This window comes from Notechis scutatus, chromosome Z, assembly GCF_049901735.1.
Source record: "Notechis scutatus isolate UNSWTSFEM ecotype Mainland chromosome Z, rNotScu1.2, whole genome shotgun sequence".
NCBI lineage: Eukaryota > Metazoa > Chordata > Lepidosauria > Squamata > Elapidae > Notechis > Notechis scutatus.
In genome coordinates, this window is record NC_142025.1 from 79,985,315 (window position 1) to 79,997,623 (window position 12,309).

Genomic DNA, 12,309 nt, shown 5'->3' on the forward strand with positions numbered 1-12,309 from the left:
GGGAAACTTTAAAAAAAAGCCTTCACTTTTCCACTTCTAAGTTCCATTATTTCTTAAGAGACAGAAAAGGTTATGTTAATAGGGAGCCAGGGGAAGCCAACTGCGGGAGTGATCCTTTTTATTTAAATAATATTTTCCAGAGAAGATAACAGCATAGACTACAATACAGACAAAAGTTTTTGTTTTGCTGAGGACTAACAAGGCATGGGGAAAAGAAAGAAGCGCCATGGCACTAGCCCAGGATTTCTCCCACCAAAGACTGCAAAACAACCAAGAATTGAGGAGCACTTTGCTGCCAAGACATTTGTAAGTAAAACTAACCCCCCTCCATTTCTAACTATCTTGAGAAGTTAGAACGGGACCTGCAAAGAGATCTGACAAAACAGAAGATATTAGACTTTCCTGATCTAGTGTGGGAGGAGCAAAATGACTGCCAGATTTTTTCACAAACAACTAAGCCAGTTACAGTAGATATGAAGACTGTGATAAAGACTAAAAAGATTAACAATAATCTAATTCAAAGTGAGGCGAGTTTAGCCTGGGAGATTACAACAGAGTTTATGGCAAAACAATGCCTTCTCACAGCGCAAACGGTTGTCTCAATATTTGAACAATTAATAATCATCCAACATGATGTAGAGACACTAAGAAAAGATATTGCTGACTTTCTGCAAGCACAGCATCGGGCTACAGACCCCATCACCAACGTGCTTACGGCAGACCTGGGTAAATCCCATACTCAGGATATGGAAAAAGAAAAAGAGCAAAGATCCAGGGAAATAGTTAAAAAAACCTGTTAAAAAGTGGCAGCCCTCTCAGAAAACAGCCCTTCTCCAGACAAGGCAACAAGAGGAGGAGGTATCAATAGAAAAGTTTCATTGGAAGCCAGGAAAGCATCTCCCCTACAATCTCATCGCTCATTGCAAACACAACAGTTTGCTTTGAGAATCCATATGAACAGACTTAATTACAGACACTGGATTACTAAAAGTGCTATATAAATTCCCTAAGTCAGCTTCTTCACTGCCATCGGGGGCAGATTGATCTTCGTGCTGTGGAGTGGCTTCCTGAGGTCCCAAATTGGAAGCGGATACTCCTGTCTTTCAAGCAGCCCATCATACCGCTGATGCTGTTTAAGATGAAGGCACATTTAGCCTCCTTCCAAATTTTTCCCATCAGAGTTTTCTGTGAGGAAAAGGTTAAACCTTTAATTGTTAACATGCGAGCGCCCACGGCTGCTGTCTCTTCTGCATTCTCAACCTTGGAAAAAAGAGAGAAAGAAAGTGGGAGTCAGCCAGCCTTGATCGGTGAAGATGTACTTAACAGCACAGAAATGGGCCTCATTAATGCTTTTGGCGCTCTCCCAAGAAAAGAGCAAGATAACATATTATTCAAATTAGAAAATTTAAAGAAATCTTTGTTGGTCACAGTGGACACTGCTGAACTGCTTATAGATCTGGTCTCCCCAATAATTAAACCTCTTACTTCTCCCCCGGAGGGCAAAGGATTGCACGAATATGAGATGGAAAACAGAAGCCAAGATATACAGGGACCACTAGAGGCTCCAGTAGAGATGGAGATACTATCCTCCTTATGTGAATATACTATGATACCTTCAGCACCACAACAAGAGATTAGGAGAGGTCCCACGACAGTACCATCATCTCAAAGTCGAATGAAGCATGACTTAATAACCCCTTGCCCTATACCTAGAGAAGAAGCACAGGAATGGCAACCTCTGCTAGTTGGTGCTAAAACCCCTTATTCTGAACAATTTTCTCAGGAGTCTACACAGGATTCAGATGGGTCTCCCCTCCTTTTAGAGAAAGCCAATTTCGTGTGCAACGACACCTCAGTCCATTGCAACAATCCTACAACTTCCCTTTGTATAAATCAAATTTCCTGATGAGCAGCAAATGATGATCCCCTCTCCATTATAACCTGGAATTTAGCGGGCTGGACTGTCCCATCAAAATACCAACTCTTTTTTGACTACATATCACAATTTGACATCCTCTTCTTACAGGAAACCTGGACCACCCCCCACAGAGATATAGTTAGATGGTTATTGGACCAACTCTATCCCAGCTGCCCCAAGTAAGGTGAGTGGGAGAGCTAAAGGGGTATTGTGACATTAGTTAATACAGCCCTGCAATTTAAATGTGTATCACTGCCACCTTTTCAGCCGTGGGTTGTGACTACCTTACTTTTATATAAACAGGTGGAGATTTTGCTTTTTAATATCTATTCCTCCACTCAATAAGAAGGATTTGATCAACAAGATTTGGGATGGCATAGAAGATTTTATCCTTGGCTGTTCAGACAAATACCCCACAGCAACAATAATTATTGGAGGGGACTTAAATGCTAGGATGGGTCCAAACGATCAAGCATTGTTTAATCAATTTAAGATCCATTATTATGAGAATGTACCAGAACCTCTGCATTCCAGACAATTTAAGAACCCTAAAGCAAATCAGGCAGGTTTATGTGTTATGTTAATAGAGGCAGAAATAGAAATTAATATAGTCTTCTAAATGGGTTTGAATAAATATTAGACCATAGGTTTAAGTTTAGGAAGCTATCATTAACAAAACAGGTTGTTGTTAAAGCACTCCTCCTTAAACCCAATTCATCCTCCGATTTAGCTTCAAACAACTCCGTGGATTAACGCCAAGATGGCTAAGCTTCTTGTGTGAAAAGTAGCTCACTGATTAATTTGGTTAATTATGATTTACTGAATAAACCATAATTGGCTGGGTCCATACAACTTACTAAATTTATAATTAAATGAACCCCCCCCTTTCTCTGTGTGTCCGTGTGAAAGAGAGAGAACCTATGTCTCCAAACCCCATATCAATTTTAAATTAAAACAGACACACATAAAGAGCAAGAAGTTGTTGCAGCATCTGTATGATCACATATCAAAATTCAAATGTTTGCAAATTTACTTAGATTTATGACAGTTGCAATGTCTTGGGGTCATGTGATCACTTTTTGCGAGCTTCTGACCAGTTAATTGGAAAGCCAGATTCACTTAACAACCATGTTACTAAATTTACAACTATAGTGATTCACTTAACAATTTTGACAAGAAAAGTTGTAAAATGAGACAAATTTTACTTTACTGCCTTTCCAACAGAAATTTTGGCTCAATTGTGGTCATAACTGAGGACTATCTGTATGGTCATTGGTATGCCATACAAATTTAATATGATGGTTTAAGGTGATAAATGAAGGTCATAGATGAGTTAAGCCATAATTTGTTTAGTTTTAGTTTAATGTGATAATAATTGATGGATTGTTACATATTTCATAATTTTTTGTACAGGGAAGGTTAATGTACTGTTAATTACAGCCAGTTGAGGTTTATTCACAATGATCATATAATTTTTTGGCAGTATATACTATGAATTATGAGTTAGTTTATCAGTATCATTTCCAATAATTCTATAACATTGGTCACTGTTAACTATTATTATTCCTATATATTGCTCCATGTCAGAACAAAATGTTTTACAGAATATAAATAATTTTTTTAAAAATCATTTATAATGTATATATATATAGTTTATATATAGTTATATATATAGTTACATATTAATATATAACAGTCTGATGGAACACTCTTCAGGAGCAGCATGACCAATTCATCCTAAATATATTTTGCAGCAGCCATGTTTTTACAGTTCTATGAAAATATGTGAAGGTCAGAATGTTCCAGATATCCATGTATAAGCTATTCCAAAGACACACAGTTCTTTGTTAGAGGTTTACTGGACCAGATAAAGTGTAAACCTAGCCACTATATATGCATCATCTAACTGTTAACTTTACATGCATGCATGGGGTGTCTAGTTCAGCCTTCCCAACTTAGTAGTAGTAGTCTAATGGTAAAACTACAACTGACATGCATACCAAGATTAGCAAGACAACTCTCATATGAGATGATCTGCTCTCTCGACCAGCATCAGGTAGGTAAAAGTTGCTCCAAGCATGTAGTCGAAATTTGGTTTTCCCTTTACTAATCTTTTTTTATTCACGCATGCACTCACCAAAATACAGTATGGCTACTTCCGCTGGGAGAAGTAATCACCGGGCCAATTAGTAGAAAATTCGATCGAAATTCAAAAGAAATGGGAACAGGATAGGGAAATAGGAGGCAGAAACATCAACACAAGAAATACAAAAATAATTCCTGTACAGTATCCGTGGACCCCATTCCTCCCAAACCAGTTAGCTTGATGGCTAACTGTCATGCGTGGCTGCGACAACCAAGATCAGCGACTTGTCACCGCCAAGCCGCAACAAGTCAGCGGGGAAGAGGTGGTCCTTTTTCCCGTTTTCTGAAGAGGTGGTCCTTTTTCCCGTTTTCTGGCAAGGCTTCTTACCGTACGTGACCGTTACTATCACGGGCGAGCTCTCGTAAGGCCCCGCCATTGCTGCTCGTTCACCCCTCCGCTCGAGCTGCCTCTGAGATAGCCAGCAGCCGCTTCTCCTTCCTTCTAGTCCGGAAATTGCCCGGCACCTAGAAAAAAGGGGGGAAGAAGGGGTGTGACGCCGGAAAACTTCCGATAACCAGCCCCTCGTCTTGATAGCAGTGATTGGAGGGTAAAGAAATACCTCCTTCCTTGTACTACAAATAAGGTACCGCAGGATATTTCTGAGAGCCAAATTCAAGCAGCGTTTATACGTTCGTTTGTGCAGAAGGAAAATTGTTAACACAGTTTATTCTATCACACGATGTCAAAGAATTTTTTTTTACAGTAACACAATTTTGAAGGCGGAGGTGACTGTTCCAGCAGTAATAAAGGGATTTTCCATTCCTATCTCATAATTAATAATTTATTCTACATGCACATTTTTGCTTGTCTATTCAAACTAAAAGTCCAAAATACCGGAAGCACCTATCTTAAAAATAATGATAATTCGATGGTGGTGTTTTGCATATGGATCAATACAAATCATATTGTGCTAACATCAGAGCAAGACTTTGTGATTGAACTCTAATTGACAGAAAAAAAGAGACCTGAAATCCAGCAGTTTTATCTGTTTTGAAAGTAAGTGAAATATTACTTTTACACAACATTTATAAATAAAAATACTTTATTACCTCAGTATTTGAATATTCATAGCACTCTGAAATTGAATCATAAACGTGGTTGGATTCACTCAGCATGCTAGGCTAAAATGTAACTAAGTTGTTTCAAATCCTAGATGCAGGCTAACTGAGAAGCTCTTGGAACAATAATTCTTTAAGTAGAATTTGTAAGGGTCCCAGTTTTATCCAGACCAAGAATGAACATTAAAACTTTTTCTTCCAGCGTCTCACAATGGTTTTGAAACATTAACCCAGTTCAGCATTTTATTTTTTATTTTTTTATATTTATTTTCAAAGTGTATATCCATTTACATTTTAACAATGCTGTGTCAAGCATTTACATATTTTTACATTTATTTTCCATATTAAACCTTATTTCTCTTCTCTAACCCAAAGTACAATATATCCCATATCTCATAGAACTGTCTCCTCTAAAAGGTAATTTCAGTTTCCTCATGAGCCTATCCATTTTGGCACAGTCAAGTATTTTATTTATTACTACTGTATATCCTCAGAAGGTACATTTTCTACTTTCCAGCTCTGGGCATAAACAATCCTTGCCGCTGTTATTATATGCTGTATGACGTATTGGATGTGTTTCCTTAAATTTCCTTTGATCATCCCTAATAAAAATATTTCTGGTTTATATTCAATGCCATATCCTGTAATTTCTTGTATCATTTCCTCAATTTTTCCCAATATTTTTTAGCTTGGTAAAATGTTCCGTCTGTAAGCTTACATTTCCAACATTCCAGTTTCATGTTCGGATATATTTTGGCCACTCTCACTGGTGTCAAATGCCACCTATAAAACATCTTAAATAAATTTTCTTTGTATGCCGTTGACAATGTTAATTTGCAATTTTTGATCCAAATTCTTTCCCAATCTTCTAGCTGTATGCCCCTATGTTTTGCGCTCATGCGCTCATGGGGCCTTTTACTATTTCTTCTTCCATTTCTACTTTTAGCAGATAGTTATATGTTCTAGTTATAAATTTTTCCTCCTTCCCAGTCAGAATTTGATCTAGTCCATTTTTATTCCATATTCTTCTATATCTTTTTAATGCCTCTTTCGTATCTGCAAATATGGCCACCAATCCACAATTGTACCGTTCTTTTAGTTCTTCATTTGTTTTTAAATTTCCCTGATTGTCCAATAATTCCTTATTTCTAATCATCTTTTTCTTCTCCGTTGTGTTTGGGTAACTCACTGCCTCCATTGGTGACACCCAATCCGGTATTTTCATATAATGTTTCCTCCTTATCTTCCCCCATGTTGTTATTAGTGAGTCTCTTAATTGATGGCAATAGAAATATGTGTCTTTTCTCATTTATCCCACAGGAAAGCGTCCCATCCTGCTTGTAGATCATGTCCTTCAATTGTTAATACTCTTTTGTTTTCTAAATTTATCCATTCTTTAATCCAAAGCAGGACCGCCACTGATAGTAAAGTTCCCATTTTGGAAGTCCTAGGCCACCTCTATTTATACTGTCCTGTAGCATTTTTACATTTATTCGTGCTTTCTTCCTCGTTCATATGAATTTGAGTACCATACTATTTAATTCTTTGAAAAATTTTCAGTCTAGTTTAATAGGAATTGTCTGGAATAAATATAACAATTTTGGTAATATATTCATTTTTATCATGGCTATTCTGCCCATCAATGATAATTGCAGCTTTTTCCAATTCTCTAAGTCTTTTTGAATTTATAACATCAGTTTCTTATAATCTTCCTTTACAGTCAAGCATCTTCCTGTGAGCCAGATCCCCAAATATTTAATCCTTTTTCCAATTTGTAATCCCAATTCTCCTTCTAATTCCCTTTTGTTTTTCCGTTAAGTTATTCACTAGCACTTTTGTTTTTTCTTTATTAATTTTTAATCTGCCACTGACCCATATCTTTCTATTTCCCTTATCAAATTTGTCCCTGTCTCTATTGGTTCCTCAATGAAGAACACTAAATCATCCGCAAATGCTTGCATTTTATATTCCTGGTTTTAATCCTTAGTCCTTTTATATTCTCATTTTGCCTGATTTGGGTTAGAAGCACTTCTATCTTTAATATGAAAAGTAGAGGTGACATAGGACAACTTTATCTTACTTCTTTTTTAATTCCAAATATCTTGGTACAGTCTCCATTTACCATCACCCTAGCTTTTTGGGTGGTGTATATTGTTTTATTTATTTTTATTTTATTTATTTTATTTTGTCAAGCGATTATAAGATAACAGGTATAAGTACCTGTTATGAATACATGAAATGGATACATATAAGAAAAAAAAAACCAATAGAACAGGGACGGTAGGCACGTTGGTGCACTTATGCACGCCCCTTACAGACTTCTTAGGAAAGAGGTAAGGCCAAAAGTAGACAGTCTAAGGTTAAAGTTTTTGGGGTTTGGGGAAGAACCCACAGAGTCAGGTAGAGTATTCCAGACATTGACCACTCTGTTGCTGAAATTGTATTTCCTGCAATCAAGTTTGGTGTGGTTTACCTTGAGTTTGTATCTATTGTGTGCTCTTGTATTGTTATGGTTGAAGCTGAAGTATTCATGGACAGGTAGGACATTGCAATATACAATTTTATGTACTATACTTAGATCGGACTGAAGGCGACATCATTCTAGGTTGTGTAGGTGTAAAATTTCAAGTCTGGTGGCATAAGGTATTCTGCAACGAGTAGAGGAGTAGAGAACTCCTCTTGTGAAATATTTCTGGACTTTCTCAACTGTATTAATATCAGATACGTAATGCAGGTTCCAGACTGATGAGCTGTATTCAAATATTGGTCTAGCAAATGTTTTGAATGCTCTAGTTAGTAGTAAGATATTACCAGAGAAAAAGCTACGCAGGATTAGGTTAACAACTCTTAACGCCTTTTTGGCTATGTAGTTACAGTGGGCTTTAGCACTTAGATCATTAGAGATGAGTACTCCAAGGTCCTTGACAGAGTTTGGATCATCAACAAGGTCTTGACTATTCAGCTTGTATTTTATTTTCTGATTTTTTTTGCCAATATGTAAGACAGAGCATTTATTTGTTGAGATTTGAAGTTGCCATTTCTTTGACCATTCTGATACATAGTCAAGGTCTTTTTAAAGGGTAGCAGTATTGTCGGTGGTGTTGAATAGCTTTAGATCATCAGCGAAGAGAACGCAGTTGCTCTTGATATGATCACAGAGGTCATTTATGTAGAGTATGAAGAGTTGGTCCTAGAACACTGCCTTGGGGGACACCACTGTTGACAGGTACAAAATTTGATAGGACGCTCCCAATTTTGACCATTTATTGTCTGTTTGAAAGGAATGCTTCTATCCAGTTATGCAGGTGTCCAGAGATATATGATTTTAGTTTTAGGAGTAGTTTGTCGTGTACCACTGAATCAAAGGCTTTACAGAAGTCTATGTAAATTGAGTCTGTTGTTTTGCCCTGATCGAGTTGTGTAGTCCATATGTTTTTGCAGTGTAAGAGTTGCAGATTACATGATAGTTTTTTTCTGAAACCAAATTGTTTGTTAGAGAGTAGGTTGTTTGTCTCTAAGTGGAGGATAATGGATTGGTTAATAATTGATTCCATGACTTTACAGGTGACGCAGCATAAAGAGATTGGTCTGTAATTTTCAACTAGGCTGGGGTCATTTTTTTCAATTTTTTCATTTGATCATTTTTTTCAAAACGTGTTCCAAATCTCATATTCTTAATTTGTTGGATCAAAAACTGCCAATTAAAGTTGTCAAATGCTTTCTGGGCATCGAGAAAGATTAGTACTGCCTGTTTTCCGGGATGTGCTTCATAATATTCTAGAATGTCTAGAACCATTCTTGTGTTGTTTCTAATTTGCCTTGCCAGCAGGAATCCATTCTGGTCTGGATGTATTATTTCATTCAGCACTATCTTCAAACTTACTGCCATTATTGTGGTAAAAATTTGATAGTCAACATGCAACAGCGAGATTGGTCTCTAGTTATTAGTTTATTTGCGGACTGTGCCCTCTAAGGGAAATGTAAGTTTCAATCCATGACTCTAGTATTTTTAATTCTTCCAATATGTCATTATACATTCCAACAGTATAGTTTCAAAGCTTTCATAAAAACACTTGTATACCTCTGCCAGGATTCCATCTGGTCCTGGAGTTTTATTACTTTTCTGTTTTTGTACTGCATTTTCTAGTTCCATAGCTGTTATCCCTCTATTTAATATTTTTCTTTGATCTTTGCTTAACTCTGCTAAGCTATTTCCTTGTAGGTATTGTTCTATACTATCTATATCTACGCTATCCTCATATAATCTTTTGAAATAGTTCTGGATTAGTCTCTTCTTTTCTACTATTCTATGTTGTATCTCTCTGTTTTTGTTCTCCAATTCCTGTATCAACCTTTTTTCTTTTTCTCTTTTTAGTTTGTGGGCCAACCATCTCCCCAATTTATTGGTGTGTTCAGCATTTTAATATAATACACTGAATAAAAAAAATAGAGGAATTATAAACTCGACAGATGCATATTATATGGCACTATAAAACAATCCATATCATCTTTTGTTTAGCAATTTTCTTTGGCTTTTATTTCCTTTGCCTGAGTCTGCACCAGTATTTCTTTTTATTGCCATACCTTTATGACATTGTGTTCATCTCATTCAGAACTCATAACTGAGGTAGCTTAAAGTTATCCATAACTATATTTTAAACCCTGAAATACTGCTTTTTCCCCAAGCAACAAGGCATTTTTGTGCAGAAGAATGTGTACATTTTACCAATCATTTGGACTTATTGAAATCAGGCGACATTGCATCTCCCACCCCAGGGCTAGGATTAGTTTGGCCTCTACTGGCTGCATTGGACTAAGGCTGGCATGTGCCTTCCTCTCTCTGGCTATTTTGCTTTATACGGAAAGAGAATCTACTTTTTGAAACCAGATTGTCCTTCTGTATTCAACTGGTTTACAAACTGACTACAGGTCAGAGTGCTGTATTAGTCTGAAGAGCGATTGATGGGCAATGGCAGTAGGTAAGGTGGGGGAGGGGAAGAATACACCATACTTTAAAGTGAGAGGAGATTTTCTGTATTTGTTGTGCAAATCTCCCTATATTGCAAGTCTCCCAAATTACTCCTTGGATTGCTTTTGAACATAGGTGCGGCATTCTTCTTTAACTGCCTTGTTTTGCCCAATAATTACACTTCTTTGACTGCAGTCACTTTTGCATATAATCAGAATGAATTTTGACAGGTAGCTAAACTCTTGGTCAAGCCATTAATCAGAACTCTTGTCTTCCTTATTTCCATCTCATATTAATAGATTTTCATCTATTACCTTACAGCAAGTAAATGAAAACAAGGAAAGTAATTAGTGGATGTTTCCTGCTAGCTAGTAATGCTTATTCAGAAGAGGAAAGAAACAAAGATGGGGGAATCCATCAATCCCTTTCTTTAACACGTACTGTACATTATAAGTAAGGGAAGCATCATTCGTTTATACAGTGTCTGTGGAAGAGTATCAACCATCAGTTCAAGGAACATGTTTTATGCTGTACAATTTTCTGCCAGCTCAAGGGCTCATAGATAACACAATTCAACAACGAAACAGATCATAGTATATTACACTGAAGGAACAAGTGTGTATGTATAAAATGACTTTAATATTTGAAGAGCACATTGGGGTTTCTATTACCTTAGATCACCATGTTCTGTAAATGCAAATTGAACATAAGAACTACTTCACACAGCATATTAAACCATGCATTTCATTCAAATTTAGTCTCTTGTATGAACTTAATAGGAATGCACAATATTAAAAATGGATAAGAGTTGAGGATATCTGTGAATTCAAAGAACTGGTTCCATTTGGACCCAAATATTGAATATCTCTACAATCGAGTCATTGTGATTTTTAAACCATGAATTTCAGTTAGTGTCTTGTATGAACACAGCCAATGGTTTATACAGAAAATATTGATGATGCAAAACATGATTCAGCGCAATATGTGAACTCTGACTCTGAGATCACATTCTCTTAACCCAGTAAAATAGCATTGATAAAAGAATTGTCTATGGTGGTGAAAAAAATTAAGTACACAAGTATACCAAAAATTAAACAACCCAAGATTTATAGTTCACCTTGCCCTGAAAACAGCCCTTATATTATTGTGGGGAAAAATGAGGTATTGGCCCCAATCATGCTGGCTCAACATAATGGAATTCTTTATGATATATTTTGACCATCTAAAGTGTTTGTATTGGACTTATATTTTTGATTCCTATGTGTATGAAATAAAATTCAATTTCAAAAGTTTTATCAATATTTGTTAGATCAGGATCACATGTAATTAAAAAATATAATTCAGTTAGATGTTTGAACAGTTATTGTGGTTTATAAATTCATGTCTTAATTTATTACATAAATCTAACCAAAGTCTTTCCTATTGGCTGTATTTGCATGAGGCACCCCAATTATCTGAATATTATAAATATTTAAGCTTCAGCTGTACAAAAAAACAATTAACTTTATAGATTTTGTTCACACATACTGGAGTAAACTTTAGTTAGTCTTTCCAGAATTCTATGGAAAGCAAGAAATAGAAGTACCTAGAGTTTGAACACATTCATGGAAAAGGCTTTACACTGTTTGTTAAAAGTAAACTAAGCCACTCAGTTATCCCTCTTTTGTCGTTTGTCCTTATTCAAGTCACTGTTAAAGCTGATTTACCAAATGCAGTAAAACATTATTTAAAGAGCAATACAAATTTAGCCAGCTATTACTACATAAAACAAACTTAACAGAATGTATAAACTCACTCTGTAAATGTGCTCTTAAGCGTGCAATGGGAACCTGTTAAAATGATTTCTATAATAATCCAAAAGACCACTGGATAAAACCAGAGTGGTATCTCTTTGCACTATCCCGTTGTTGCTTGGAGTCCAGATCTTGTAGCCTAAATGAAGTCCAATCTGTCATAGCATTTTGCCTACTATTTTACAAAAGTAAAACGAAGATAACAAATACCTCTAACACTTTGCTCTGCCCCTGTTACTCCATACTTTAGTTCCACCCTTTCCTTGTTCGAAGCAAATACGCCCTTGCTCTACTAACAAGCTCTCCACCTCAACGGTGTTTTCCAAAGGAACCCGGAAAACTTCAATTTTCCTATAATCATTCTTTCTCAACATCTTCCGGTCTTTAAGCCAAATGTCACTCGCAGTTTCTACCGTCCGCTGATT

At 36.3% G+C, this 12,309-nt stretch overlaps 1 protein-coding gene across 6 annotated transcripts in view; it reads right to left on the minus strand.

The window, feature by feature from the left end:
- Nucleotides 1-12,267, minus strand: part of BAG1 (BAG cochaperone 1) — a 66,777-nt gene extending 54,510 nt beyond the window's left edge. For 2 of the 6 annotated variants that reach the window (XM_087947147.1, XM_087947144.1), the window contains exons 1-3: nucleotides 12,095-12,267; nucleotides 4,392-4,528; nucleotides 1,122-1,260 (exon numbers count right to left, since the gene is read on the minus strand). In XM_087947147.1, coding sequence (XP_087803273.1) covers nucleotides 1,122-1,221 — 100 coding nt within the window. In that variant the 5' untranslated portion in view covers nucleotides 1,222-1,260; nucleotides 4,392-4,528; nucleotides 12,095-12,267. Of the gene's footprint in view, nucleotides 1-1,121; nucleotides 1,261-4,391; nucleotides 4,529-11,886 lie in introns of all 6 variants that reach the window. The other 4 variants (XM_087947146.1, XM_087947145.1, XM_026678303.2 and 1 more) reach the window with 4 other exon arrangements.
- Between the last annotated feature and the right edge of the window lie 42 nt (nucleotides 12,268-12,309).